We start from the raw sequence: 14,987 nt of genomic DNA on the forward strand, positions 1-14,987 counted from the left end.
TGACAGGGTGTCAGAACAATCTCTTTAGCAACATGTGCGCAGCATATTCACACCTGTTGGGTGCCACTGATTTGCCTCATTTCTCACTAAATGTCAGGATGTGCTTTTAAATCACAATTTGCCACAGAGAATATGGGATAAGTTTGTGTTTAACCTTCTCCGTGAGAGGTATGTAGGTATGTTCTGTCCTCTATGACTTCTTCCCACTGAAAGTTCAGCTACGTAACATTCAGTTCTCAAAAGGTGTCACTATGCAACATGTGTCAGGCTGTATGCTGACCCTTACTTCTGATTCTTTGCATTTCTCAGGCGATCCAGTTTGGTCATCACAACTAAACTATACTGGGGAGGAAAGTAAGTAAGACATCCTACAAACTATTAATTTTCATGATAGAACCTTGTCAAGAATTCCTTTTTAGGGCAGAAAAACCTCAGATGATTAATAGATGCATTCCCTTCATAAATCTCCACTATTTACATGCATGTTTATATGGATTCTGTCTTCTTCTTCCTTTATAACCTATTATTACCCTCCTATTAAATACATTTATTAAATGTAATAGGGGAAACCAATGGAAAAAAGCAATAATTATTATTATTATGAACAAAGAAACATAAAATATGGCGTTTGTGATATTTCAAAGATAGCAGCCACTCAACATCACAAACAGGCTTTAACAGTGTCCATTTCGTTTTCTCATTTTTTTAATGACCTGAGTGAAGTGAAAAAAACAACATAGGAGTCAATTCCTCTGCTAGAGAGAGAGAGAGCGAGAGAGAGAGGGGTAGAAAGGGGATAAAGAAATCTGACACACACACTGAGGCTTTTATGCTCCAGAGCAGAAACGGTCCAACTGGGCCTGGTGATAAGGCAGAAGTTATTCTCTTGTTCCTGAGCATTTCCTCCCCCCTTTGAGGAAGACGCTGTCTCTCCTGCATAGTTTTATGCATGATGATGTTGAATAGTTGAGAGTGCACTGACCCGTTTACATAAAACGGGCTGGGATGTACATTTGGATCTAATGTTTAACGTCACACAGGACTGAAAATACTGATTACGATATATTATCAGTCAGTTCAATTTGTGTGTTCTGCTTGTATGTAAGAATGAAATGAAGTTTAAAGACTGGTAATCAACTGCAAACTAAGAGAAGTGGTTTGAATATGGACACAAGACAAGCACAGCGTATAACTGGTTTTGCTGTTTTGTTCCTCAGAGCAGAGACAGAGAGAGGGCTGTCTAGGAAGCACATTATTGAAGGTAAGACACTCCTGTAAATTTCCACTGTTGACATGATAACAGATTTAATTTACTTGAAACAGTTAAAGATAAATTGATCAGATTCATATTTTCTTCAACTAAATATGTTATTTCTCCTGCAGAAGTTTCATTAGCTCTCAGAGTCTCAGCTCTTGGTCTCTTTTTGTCTCTCAGGTCTGAAAGGCTCCCTACAGAGGATGCAGTTGGAATATGTAGATGTAGTCTTTGCTAACCGCCCAGACAGCAATACTCCCATGGAGGGTGAGTCAGCTAATCAGTATTCAGCTACTTAAAAGCAGATGTCACTGAAAAGTTTGTCTGACTTCCACATCTTAGTTTTGCTGGATAGAATTATTACAAACAGTTTAAGCTCTGTTTCATAGAGAGTTTGTTGCATGCGACACCCATCTGTTGCTGGGTTGTGCTGCTTTCAAGGTGGGAGCTCCTTTGCTCTTTGAAGGCACCAGTGGAGAGATCCGTGCTCCATGGGTGCTCCTGTCGTCTCTGCCTTGTTTGGTCTATCTGTGGACCGAGCCTGCATCAAGGAGACCTGACAGGCACAGGCTCTCTGGTGGCCGTGATATAACTTCTGCTTGCCTCTAAGAGACTTAACCTTGAACCCAACGAAAACCTATAAGTGGAATTAATACAAAATATCAACACTAGATGGCAGCACTTTAGCTGAACGTTGCATTTCCCTTACCACTGCATTATTTGTGTGTATCCTTCTGTCCATGTTGAATCTGTACAGCAGTTTTTCTCCTTCAAGTGAGCCTTTTAGTTACAGTTCATAATAGCACTGTCAATGCACCATGCAAAAAACTGTTTTGTTATTTATCAATTATAATATAATTGAATTTAAATATTTTGATGGAATATCTTTGGAAAACAATAGACTTCTTTGACCGAATGTCATTTACATATTCATATATTCATTACATATTTCACTTTTAAGTGAAAATAAACCCAAAGAAAATTCAAGTTAAATCTATAAAACTCTTAACGTTCAACATTAATGTCATCACATCTGTGAAACATCCAGTTATAGTGTATGTGGCTTTTAATATTAAAGAGTCTAACCTCTGTTTGATGCCATAGTTTTTAATAGGGTTGACCAAGCTGTGGTTTTAGTACTGGTAGTGATTTTTCAGCGCTTGTTTCAGCATTTCATGAACTCAGTGGCATCCAAATAAGTTGTTTGGATGCATGTAGCATATTTTAAAAACTTGCTTGATTGATGCAGTCTGTGACAGTGCATAGGGTGCTGTTGATGTGGATCTCAGTGGCTAGAGGGCTACTTTGAACTTTCAAGACAAATTAGGGAGTCAGAAAATAACAAAGTAGTAAATCCTCACACCGCTCTGGCTTGAAACACTGTGTTTGCATTTTTCATACCAGGGTCTGTCTGGTGTCTTTGACCGAGAAGATATTTCAGGATAACTGATGTTTTTCTGTGCCTTAAACACAACAGTCCAGTTTTACTCCTGCCAAGTGTGCTCTTCAGCTAAGAGAGGCAGCATATTGATTATTCTGAAGTTGCTTATTGGCATGCATATTAGGAGTCTATTGGTTTTTCATTAGTTATTATAAATAATAGTGTACTATTGATTTCTGCAGCTAAAGCCAATTAACAGTGGGGTGGGTGGTTTTCTCAACATTTTAAGACTAGTGCTGATTAGCTAGTCAATAAAGAGGCTATTCGTTATGTGAGCTGGACTCTGGCTAATATTACGTTTTAATATTCTATTTTTATAGTTATCATTTGGTTGAAAAAAAAAGTGGACTGGCGTCTATTTGCCTGTTATTGTTGAGGAGCACTCCTCAGCTTTCCTGTAAGTGCTGTGGTGGGAAAGTGGAAAGGATGATCGAGAGTTGAGCCATGTGTTTGTTGTTTCTGCAGCAGTGTGGGCATCTCTTCTTCCATGACCCTGATTGTTTATCCTGTTTGCTAATGATAATGCAGCTCATTCAGACAGATGCAGAGATTTTAATATGGCGAATAAGGAAAGCATATGCCTCCTGAGGAGTACAGGAGAGGCATACAGATTGCAGATTAAAGTAGTTATCTTCTTACCAAAGCAAATCAAATACTGTAATAGGTCAAATAAATGGTTGATTGCAAAGAAGCTTTGTTTTAATCATTTGCTGCTGCAGGACCTGACACAAAGACCTACTTAACCTTTTTCCTTTTCGTTGTCCTGCAAATTCAGCTTATCCATTCAGCTTCCCACCATGTGCCCTTGCTGTTCATTTCCTATTTATTTTTTTACTGTTAAATCTATTGTGCGTCCTCCCTTACAATCATTCCGCACTTTGTCTCATTACATTGGCCGGAAATTGAGCCAGCTTGCATTTAAATGTGAGCAGAATGTGTTGCAGAAAACAGAGGGGGGATGTCAGGAGGGCAGGGTGAGTGTACAGAGAGGGTGACATAGGAGACAAATCGAATTGTTTACTTGTCTTAATACCATGTTATTTCCCCTGGCAGGGTGCTATTGAGTAAGGCATCTGTGTTTCAGGTTGTTAATTATCACTTGCCAAACTGAAGAGAAAACAAAAGTCTGCCATCTCAAGTCTTTTTCATTTGGCTCTTATCTACCTCCTCGGTCTTTTTTATATTTATTTTGGCTAACTATTTTTCTTTTTCTGCCAATGTTCTCTTCGACTTTCTTAGCCCACATCATCTGTTTTTTTTTGCCAAGAAGCAGAGTCCTGCCACAGTGAACGATTGCACTGTAATTGGAGCGAGTGTGGGGCGATGATGAATAACCTTAATGACAGTCCTAATCTGAGTTTTTGTTGGCCTTGACTGCCGTGGGCTCACGCAGTCAGCAGTGTTGGAGCTAATTGCATCATTAAAAATGCAGCAGTTTGCATGCGATCAGAGGGGCTTTAGTGTGGGAGCTTGTTAGTTTGTCCCTGGAGTCGTTAGGGATGGGTGATGAGCCATCAGCAGGTAAGGGAGACTATCGGAGGCTGGTGGCCTCTGCAGAGTTTTCATCAGTTCATTACAAAAGTGAAACAAAATAAAGAAGTTGATGTTCTTATTTCAGACTGTTTTAATTTGGATGTTTCAGGATTTCAATGCTCTCTTACTGTCTGACTGTTGCGGATTAAGAATGCACGGTCTGCTTCGACGGTAGCTACTGTTGTTCGATGTGCCATTGTGATTTTCTCTGCAGAGATTGTTCGAGCAATGACCTACGTGATAAACCAAGGCATGGCCATGTACTGGGGGACGTCTCGGTGGACAGCCATGGAGATCATGGTAAGAAGTAAAGAGCTTATGGTACAATTTCTGAGACATTATTGATCCCTACTATGAAGAGGTATTGACATATTCAAGCAGATCTTTTTCATATGTGAAAAAAGAAATATGTGAATCCTGCCCCAGTTGAACAAATTGGTTTCTACTCACTCAGTCACATGGTCATTATTAACCATTTGAGGCGTTTGTACGTTCTCCCTGTGCCTGCGTGGGTTTTCTCCGGGTGCTTCGGCTTCCTCCCACACTCTAAAGACATACTTGTTAGGTTAATTGTTCACTTTAAATTGCCCGTAGGTGGTGAGTGGGTCTGAGTGTGAATGGTTGTCTGTCTGTAAATTGCCCTGTGATGGATTGGTAATCTGTCCAGGGAGTACCCCACCTCTCACCCATAGATAGCTGGGATAGGCTCCAGCCCCCGGTGAGCCTGCACAGCAGGACAAAGTGGGTTCAGGTGATGGATGGATGTTTTATTTAATTCAGTTTCTCTGTGCACATTGACAGATCATATTCGAGATTGCTTTACTATAGTCAGTACAAGTGTACAGCACTTTATTGTACAAATGAAATTTATGAAACAACCTTCAATGCGACTTTAATAGCCGGGAAATATTTAGGGAATATTCAAAATTGGTTGGAAGCACTCAGTAAAGCAATACCCCCCAATCTATATCCTAATGCTAGCTATCTAAAAAACAAACTGCCAAGAAGCCATGAAATTATGACTCTATATAAGCATCTTATTATCTCAATTCATCTTGACCAAGCAGCTTGTGCATATCCATTGTATTGAAGCAGAGTAACTGTAAAACTTTTCTTAGGCTCAGTGATCTGCTGACTCCCTCTTCCTGTCAGAGACAGTCTGCCTCCTTTTTAAACTCTTCTAACATTAATGAATATGTACACAAGGCGGAGAGTTATAAAATAAACTCAAGCCTAAAGTGACATTCAAGGACCTAACGCCCATCCTCTCCTCCTTTAGCTCTCTGGGTCTCTTTATCAGCCTCCCTCTCTGTCTGAGCACAGTGCGATGTGTTGACATCCTGTCTCTGTGATCACAGTGAAAGAGAGCAGATATCTTTGTAGAACACAGGGCCACATGAAAGCTGTGTAATTTAGATAGTATCAGTAATGAAGGGGGGAGGGTGGGTAAACACAGCCTCTCAGTGTACGTGACAAGGTAACAGTACAGTATACGAACACATGCATGGCTGCACACGCACAAGCCGGGGGCGCATCTGACAGGTTGCAGCACAGAAGGGCAACTGGTAATTTGTAAGCTGAGTGATGGCCCGGACATTATCCATGCGTCTCGCTGAATAGATCTTCCCTCCTACTGTGCTCTCATGTTGACATGTGATCCACAGCAGGAAACCGGCAAAATAAAAGCAACAACTGCAGTGTGTGAGGACGCATGGACAATAGGATAAAAAGGCACAATGATAGATAATGAGATTTAACAATGATGGCTCAGAGAGTTGCAATGGAATATTGATTAGCTGACTTACAGTAAAGCAGTAAATTTGAGTTTGTGCCACATTTCTGCAAGCTGATTAACTCCCTCCCTCGGTCACTTCTGCATTTATTTCCTTTTCCACGTCTCTCACTTTCTGTTGTTTCCTCACTTTTATCTCTAGGAGGCGTATTCTGTGGCAAGACAGTTTAATCTGATCCCCCCAGTATGTGAGCAGGCGGAGTATCATCTCTTCCAGAGGGAGAAAGTGGAGGTGCAGCTCCCTGAACTTTACCATAAGATAGGCAAGTGTCCTTTGCATCTTTTTATACACTGTGACAGATCGATCCATCTCAGACATCTCAACTGATTACATTTTTTTCACACTCTTCCTCTGACACCTCTTACTAAAACTCCTTCCTGTCTGAATCCCTATGATCTCTATGGCAACAGGGGTTGGGGCAATGACGTGGTCACCGCTGGCATGTGGCATCATCACTGGAAAATATGAAAATGGCATCCCTGAATCATCCAGAGCCTCCATGAAGGTAAGACAGATGGTCGCCTGTACTGTGGTCAAAGTTAAATAACAATGGAGACTCTCAGGATGTGTGAACATGGACGTGTTCATTGAAACAAAAAGTTTAAATACACCAGTTACTTTATTAAATATGCTTTGGCATTTAGAACCTGATGTGATGCCATAAGTAATGAAACACAGTAGATTCCCCACTGGGTCAAAACAGTAAAAGTCTGTAACTCCACTTCAGTAAATAAGTTGTGTAGAAATCACAGAGGAGCTGATTTATAAACTAGACAGTTCATCCCCCCAGTGATCACAGCAGTAATATTTGATTCTGTCTTGAGTCCTTGATGTTGTGAAACGTGAAAGTCTGTTGGTGCAGTGCTGTTAGATTTTTATTACATTTTCAATGCAAAGAAAATGGATTTGTTTTAGATTATGCTGTAAGATGCAGACAGTAGCTTGTTGAGTAGTGGTTATTATAATACATAAAGATATTTTACGACTCCGCTTCAAGCCTCTGATGATTGATTACAGAGAAAGGCTGCAGCTGGTTGGCTTTACTTGGATATATGGGAGGAAACGTGCACATCTTAAGATCTGTGACATTTTGTGACTATTGAGAATATAACTTACATTTTGGGAAATGGCCCCCAATGAAATTTGTAGGTCAGTGGATTTTCTTGACTATCGAGGTCATAGTTTCATCACTGATGACTTCGGATGACGAGCTGAGAAATCTGTAGGGGTGATATCTCCAAAACAGACATTTTAGACAAAAAGTGCAGGTCACAGTATATCGGAATAGAACAAGGCGAATATAGACAGCCGTGTATGTCATGAAATGGTTAAAAAAAACGTTCCACATGAGCTGGAATAGGCTCCAGCCCCTCTCGACCCTGCACTGCAGGACAACGCAGGTTCAGGTGATGGATGGATGGAAGTTCCAGATGTAATTAAACCTAACTTTAAAGCCATGATATGGATCTAAAGTCCATCCACATGAGTGTTCCTGTAACCCTGATATATGTTGCAGAACCTGATCAATACAAACTGTCTTAATGGAAAGGAATCCTGTAATTAACTCACAGTAGTGAACTCTGTGTGTGCAGCCAATAATTTTAAATTATACATCAGACCTGCAGTGGTAACAGAACATCAGATCTTATTCTCCTCCGTGACTTTTACTCCTCTGTGCTTTTCCCTGTTTGGTTTGTCTCTGTTGTTTTTGTTCCTTCCCTCTGTTCTCACTCTCTCTCTGCTCTCACCTGCCAGTCCTATCAGTGGCTGAAGGAGAAAATAGTGAGTGAGGATGGAAGGAAGCAGCAAGCCAAACTGAAAGAGCTCAACCACATCGCAGAGAAGCTGGGCTGCACTCTGCCTCAGCTGGCTGTGGGTAAGACTTAGTAAAGCAGGACTGCCAGTCAGGAGCCTTTTTAGTGTGACTAAATTCACATTACTCTTATTATAAAGTGTTTGTGGGTTTGATTTTCATTCCTTTCAGTTTGCACTGTTATGCACCCATAAATTATCTGAAATAGTTGAAAGGTAAACAGAACTAAAGCTTTGCACTTACAATTCTGCATCAAGGGTAGTGCATGTAGAATTCTGGTATTCTGAGGCAGTAGTAATCTACAGTGTGCCATCCAGTGGGTGCTGACTGAATATCAACTTCCTGTTCCTCATTATTTTTTAGCATGGTGTCTAAGAAATGAAGGAGTGAGCTCTGTCCTTCTGGGAACATCCAACCCTGAACAACTCACCGAGAACCTCGGGGCCATACAGGTAATAACACACACTGCTGTTTTTATCTGCTTCCTCCACTCATATTGATTTCCAGATCTAAAAGTCAAATATCTAGAAGGTTGTCTCATTTCTTTGCCTCCTGTGCAGGTCCTTCCCAAAATGACCTCTCATGTGGTGTCAGAGATCGACCACATCCTGGGCAACAGACCCTACAGTAAGAAGGACTACCGCTCTTAGGCCAACAGGCTCAGCTGTACCTACTTACTTCACCATACTGCTACCTTGGACCTTTCGTTCAGTGTTCATGACGTCCATGGTTCCTCTTTTTTGGGTCCCCACTCAGCTCCAGCCCACTTCAGCCTGGAACAGACAGCCTTGCTAAGTTTCAATGTTAACTTTGTCCGTTCAGGACTTGTCCTGCTCAGATCAGCTCAGCCAGGTTCATCTCAGGTGCAGTCCAGCTCAGCCAAGAAAAGCTTAATTTAAACTCAGCTTTTTGCAGCCTCAGACACAACATTAGTTCACTTGAGCAGTTGAAAGTAAGTCAAATTGTCAAACCAGTATACATACAGTAGATAGTAGTAGGAATTATAGAAAATGCAGCTATAACTATGCAGATATCATTGATAACATTGATCCAACTTCACACTCACTTCCACCTAAACACAGATCAGCACAGTAGGAGTGTTTAAAGTAAATGTGCCTTGCTAAACGGCACCTTGATAGTGTTTGAGAATGCGTGTATCTCAGATCCTCCTAGTTCAGCCAATAGTTCAGACCTGTTTAAAAGTCCAGACTTCCACTTACAGCTAATTTAATTTGAACTTAAAATTCACACTGTGCACATATTTTATTTATGAGAACTACGGTTCCACAGCTGAATGCATCAGTGCAAGCACCTCAAGAATTAGCAGGACCTCCTGAAAGTGGACATGAAGAAGCTTCAGTTGCATGCCGAACACCCCCAGTGATCTCATTAAATTTCCATGCAGCGCAGCAAACAAAATTACCATAAGAGCTTAAAACTCTCACCTCCTGTGTCAGCTCAAGTCAGGAGTAAAAATGTCTTCCCCCTTAAAATGTGAGGTTTAACGATGACAAGGTGACCTTCTCATTCTTATTGAAAACAGAGCTTTATGAATAAGAACGAGGCCTCAACAAGTTTCCTATTAGCTTCAATTAGCATTGAACTACCTACAAAATATACTCTGCCCCGTTTTTAGTGTAGAACAAAAGAGTAGATATTATAGGCTGCAAACCCTGAGTGTATTAACCACCTGATGCATGTTCCCCTGCTATAGTGTGCCTCTCTCTTCTCTTCAAAGCACATAATTAAACAACAGAAAGGAGCCTGATCAAAAATACTGCAAGCTTGTCTGCTGTCAGAGATCCCCTGTGAAGCAGAGGATTGTGGGACAGCACAAATGGGACTTAGAGAGGGAAGCATGTCGCCCCCTTGTGGTTTGTTTGAGGAACTGCATCCACAGAATTACAGAGGAGAGAGACGTCGCTTTGCAAAAGACTTTTCTCTCAGTTTCTTTACAGAGATGCTCGTTTCTGCCTGTGAACTGAACCTGCAGCGCTTTAAAGAACCTCAGACATACAGACTCAAGTATGAAGTAAAAGATGAGCGACCTCTGGTGCACTCATGGTCAGAATAACTGCTTGTTAATGGCACAATGTGACATATGCGAGGCATTTGGGATGCAGCAACAGTGACAGTATTTATTCTAGATTAGTCAAAAAAACTATAAAATTTATTTTGAAATATTGTTTTTTGTTTGAAACTGTTACATGTACATAAAATGCAAAGACATACCTTGTAACATAAGCAACACCATCCAGAAGCCTCTCTTGTATATGAGGAATTTACTGTACTGTATGGCTAATATATAAATAAGATGTAAATTTTATGTTATTTTTTGTTATTTTGTTGCTCCTCTGAAGCATCACTGCATCTCTTCATCCCATCCTCCTCCTCCTCCAGCCTGTCACAGAATTCAATTCTGTCCTGAAAGATATATCATAGAACTATTTATTAGAAGCAAATGCCTGCTTTGATTTTGCATCGTGAATTCTGCATCAATAATGAAGATCAATTTAAAGAATGGCCGTCTGTCATGATGAGCCTACACATCTGATCAGGTATCACGTATTTTCGTTTCATCTGGATAACAAGCCATCAGTGAAATCAGCAGAAACGTTGGCCATGCTCCAGCCGAGTCACTGTCTTGTCCTTGGTGCACAGTTTGTTGACTTGTAGCACAAACGTCTATAACTTATTCAAATAAAATGTCCAAAGGTTACAAACACCTCTGGTTATGCCAAAAATACTGTTACACATGAAGCAGCTTATATTCAGAAATCTGGATTCAAATGAGGACTAGACTTGGATCTGCATCTGTCTCATCACCTTCCTGCAGTCTAACAAAGAAGAGAACTGTTACATCCCCTTCTTCTGTATGTTACTATAGTAACTGGTATTTACTGTGCTGCTGTGACTCTTGCGGACAAAGATGTATGATGTTTAATAAGTCAACAGGTTGCCCATCAGTTTGAGTCAGTGATTAGTCTGTGTTGGACCGTGGCCACCTGGCAGAGTGCCTTGACTGGAGTCCCGTTACAGGAATAAATTCAGGGATGTCTTTCATTTCAAGTTGGTAAATGGAGGCCTACAGAATGACATGAGAGTAAGGTATTTATGCAGATTATATTTTAATGGTTTTTCCAGTGTTTTCTTCATCGTTTGAACTAAAGTTGTTATTAAAGCCCAAAGTGTTGCTGAAAAAGGAAACAGCAGTTTCACAAATATAAGGGCCGACATGCAGCAGAACAACAAATGGGCTGATTACCAACTAGTTAAGACTCAAACATCCTGCGATCAACTGTACTTAGTTTTCGTATGGATCCAACATAACTGAGATGTAATGTTATCTCTACCACAGATCAGTGTTGATGGAGAAGACTCGAGGGACGTTTTGTTTTTTTGTGAGTGACATGTAAACCATCAGTGTATGTTTCTTTGTAAATAGACTATATGAAAGTGTGATTATAAATAAATGCATTGCCAATGAAAGCCTTTGCCTTTCCAGGCAGCAGTGAAGCAGACACACATTCAATCATCACACAAGGCAAATACACCTGGTTGCTTTATTTGTTACAAAAAAAGAAACCTGGAGAAGCACCCTCCAGATATTTGATCATGAATTTCATGAAGTTGAAATGTGGTATGTCAACCCCCTTGTAAAACCCTATTCCTAACTTAAGTGAAAAACCCGCCCCCCAGCATCTTCCTCTCCTTTTAAGTTTACTTGGAGCCTGTGGACAGCAGAGCGATGAGTCCCGAGGAGGCACTGATGGACAAAATGTAGTTGCTGAAAAATGTGAGTTAAGGTAAAAACACAAAAGCAGCAAATAAAGCACATTTTAGTCCCTATATCAAGCACAGATTTTTAAAGTATTAATGTGGAACTTAATGTGCACTTTATCACTAGCTAGAGCTACTGATTGCTTTAAGTCACATCAAAACGGCCCAATCAATTCACTGTGAACATGTCTGCTGTGTCTTCAACAAACTTGATTTCATCAGGTCCAGGTGTTGAACCAGAGGAGAGAGTAATGCATTTTAATTCTAAACTTCTAGTCTGCTAATACGACTGAAAGGATACACAGTGGGGTTGAAGTTCTTGAGCAGGAAGAAGGAGGCGACGATGACGAGGACAAGGAAGAGTGTGTTGTTGTAGAAGATGGAGAAGGTGGTGGCTTCGTAGTCGGCGACCTCGTTCTTCTTCCACAGGATCCTGCACACAGGTGAGGAAAGCTTAACGTCAGGATCACAACACATTCATCTGAGCAGGGCTTAAGTTTATTTTAAAAAAGATGCTATAACACTTGTACATTGTACAACAGTATAGGTTGATATTCTGGATGAGAGAACTTTATATTTTGTTGCTTATAATGCATTTTCCGCAGCATGTCTTTACCCTCAGTGATTCAATTACCACACTTCAATTAAATCTACAACACAATGTTTGTATGCACATCTTTACAAAGAAATGCAAATTTCACCTCTCATCTTTTTCCTTGCGGGACATCTTGCGGTTGTCTGCCTCAGACAGCTTCCTGGTCACCTCCTTGGAGACTGCATCCTCACGTTTCTGTGCAACTCTGGACAATGAAAACAGAATGGTTTACAATAATTTACAAGTAAAACTGTACTACAAGCTGCAGCAATTTGGTAAGATTATTAGATCTATTAGCTAAAGTGTGTCGTTGCTTAAAAAAAACATGTCTCCTATATATGTTGCATTACTTGTGAGTCAGGTTGGCTGGATTCATAAGATCTATATAAACAGTGTGTGTATAATATTAATCCCATGTCAACACAGTAAAAACTAAAAGTGTGTGTATGCATACTTGTGTTTAAGCACAAACTTCACGTTCTTGTAGGCAAAAGCAACCAGGTATGTGCTGACGAGAGTCATCACTGCATACAGAACCGCAGACTGGACAAGGTCCATGTGCCAGATCCTCCAAAACAGCCCTACAAACAAACATTGATCACATGAGATAAGGCTGTATTCATCTTATAGAGTCTAACGCTATATTCCTATCCTTACTTTCATCTCAACGAGTACTTACACGTACACTGATTAGTTAGCTAACTTACCGGACCTCTTTGATCACTTTAACATTTTACAATACCCTTTATCGTCATTTCTTTTGCATTATCATGTCCTCTAATGTCTCTGAAAGCTTACGTGGCGTTAAATTTCCATGTAACCCATCTTTTAGTACAGTTTTCTTATCCTCTGATGAATCAATGCTAGCTAGCTAGCAGCAGCTAGCTGCTGGTACTCACAGATAGGGATGGCCGAAACGATGAGTGCATTTCCGTAAAACAAAGCTGTAGACTTTGCTGACAGGTTTCTGCTAAAGTCCTGAAGGAGAAGGTCTTCTTCTGACTGCTGCTTGTTGCTGCCTTTGGGTGCCATGTCTGCGGACTGACCGGCCTCTCTGCTGCGTTGCTCTGGACACAAGAACACTGACACGTCGGTGAACGAGGAGAAGAGCGACGCGTCAGCATAAACCCGGAAATACGCCGGCGGTGCTCTTCTTTGTTTGCACGGCGAAGGACACAGCGCGGGCCATTACTGCCCTCTACAGGAAGACAACAGAACTTCAGCTCAACCACATGGGCTGTTTTAGCCCATTAAATACGTGTTACTTTAATAAGTAATTTGTACATGCTGTGTGCGGTATACTGGGCAAATATACAATGGCTATTATGTAGCGTATTATTCACATTTATTACAACTAATATTTTTATTTTATTACTATTTAATAATGCTCAATTGTATTAAATTTACTGTAGAAATACATCTTTTTGTTATATTGTTTGTGATCCAGTAGTATGAAATGTTGCTCTTATGTGCAGTACTAGTGTATATTTGGATGACAACGTAGTCTATCTTAATTAAAAAAAAGTGTGTCTCACATGTAAAGAGTGGCAGCAGGTTGATCTACTTGAGCTGATGAGTCGATCAAATCCACCTGATTGTCACCTGAATGCTGCTTCAATGGAAGGACACAACTCAAGGTAATGTGAGCTTTGATTCATCATGGTCATTGTTTGTGGTATGATGCATTACTCCACATTACTAAGATGCAACATAAACCAAAAAGGAAAATCTAAAAAAAAATAAGATATGTTTTGGAAATGTTTTACTGAGCCCGACGTTCATGTGTTTTATTATACACATGTGTCCACTAGAGGCCAGCATCTACATGCCTGTACTTGTTGCCTAAGGCAGAAGGCCCTGAGAGCTTTAGTTTAGACAAAGTAAGGTTGCATTCTCATAGGGCTATTATTGCTAAAGGCAACGTGTCTATTTGACGTTTTAGGATTTTAAAACTACACTTTATGTGTGCTTCTACTTGTTAACAGGAGTTTTCAGGCCTAAAGCAAATGTTTTTGATGGTGATCAAGAAAGATAGGTGAACAGCATCTCACTGAAAAGAACTTATAAAAATAAAAAAGTAAATCAGACCTCTCTCTCCCCTACATGCCTTATAGGCTGCTTCCTTAGTCCACACTTTTTTTCAAACTCCATCCACACATCCTCACCTGACTCAAGCCATTGTTTGCATTTGACTGTGTAGCCACACGTGCACAACCCATCAGCAGAGTTCCAGAGTTCTCCTCCTTATCTTGTCATCTTCACATGATGCTGCTGCTGCTTGAGACACTTTTGGACTGCAGGGGAAAATAACAGATTTTCTGTCTGCTGCTGCAGCCAGCACAGTGTTTAACCCCCCGCCGAGCTATTTCTTCTTTCTTTCGCTGTGTTTGCAGGAGCGTGCAGCACGCATGTGTGACTGTGTGTGTGCGTGTGTATGCTAGAATTCAATGCAGGCGGGCAGGTTTGCGTGATGTCCCTGTCTTTAAATGGGGATAGAGCTTAGGGATTAACTGTGCACTTCAGGGGTGCAGGAAGGAGGCTATGAGGAGGAGCAGGAGGGAGGCAATGATGCCAACAGCCCTGCCCCCCCTCCCTCTCATGTGCAAGTGCGTATGTTTGTGCCAGATTACTTTGGCTGTGGTGACACCACAGATAAAACCACATTAGGGCAAAGACACAAATTTTATCCAGCCACAGGCTTCAGGGAACAAGGTTACACTACTGCACAGCTAGCCTGGCAGTGCTGGTATGTTTCGGCCCGCTCCTATTGTACCCCG

The 14,987-nt window shown here is 40.9% G+C and overlaps 2 protein-coding genes across 6 annotated transcripts in view; one reads left to right on the top strand and one right to left on the bottom strand.

Moving 5' to 3' along the window:
• Positions 1–10,159, top strand: part of kcnab1a (potassium voltage-gated channel subfamily A regulatory beta subunit 1a) — an 83,898-nt gene extending 73,739 nt beyond the window's left edge. For 3 of the 5 annotated variants that reach the window (XM_028419222.1, XM_028419221.1, XM_028419223.1), the window contains exons 6-14: positions 310–354; positions 1,218–1,261; positions 1,436–1,522; positions 4,444–4,529; positions 6,164–6,284; positions 6,433–6,527; positions 7,778–7,898; positions 8,199–8,287; positions 8,396–10,159. In XM_028419222.1, coding sequence (XP_028275023.1) covers positions 310–354; positions 1,218–1,261; positions 1,436–1,522; positions 4,444–4,529; positions 6,164–6,284; positions 6,433–6,527; positions 7,778–7,898; positions 8,199–8,287; positions 8,396–8,485 — 778 coding nt within the window. In that variant the 3' untranslated portion in view covers positions 8,486–10,159. The remainder of the gene's footprint in view (positions 1–309; positions 355–1,217; positions 1,262–1,435; positions 1,523–4,443; positions 4,530–6,163; positions 6,285–6,432; positions 6,528–7,777; positions 7,899–8,198; positions 8,288–8,395) is intronic. The other 2 variants (XM_028419224.1, XM_028419225.1) reach the window with 1 other exon arrangement.
• A 1,211-nt stretch (positions 10,160–11,370) lies between these two features.
• ssr3 (signal sequence receptor, gamma) lies at positions 11,371–13,331 on the bottom strand. The gene is made up of 5 exons (XM_028419226.1): positions 13,110–13,331; positions 12,665–12,791; positions 12,317–12,415; positions 11,917–12,048; positions 11,371–11,622 (listed from the first exon to the last, which is right to left on the bottom strand). Exons 1-5 carry the CDS (start codon positions 13,240–13,242, stop codon positions 11,556–11,558), a joined length of 558 nt encoding a protein of 185 aa, XP_028275027.1. The 5' UTR covers positions 13,243–13,331; the 3' UTR covers positions 11,371–11,555.
• Between the last annotated feature and the right edge of the window lie 1,656 nt (positions 13,332–14,987).

The sequence above is a fragment of the Parambassis ranga genome, chromosome 13 (genome assembly GCF_900634625.1).
Source record: "Parambassis ranga chromosome 13, fParRan2.1, whole genome shotgun sequence".
NCBI lineage: Eukaryota > Metazoa > Chordata > Actinopteri > Ambassidae > Parambassis > Parambassis ranga.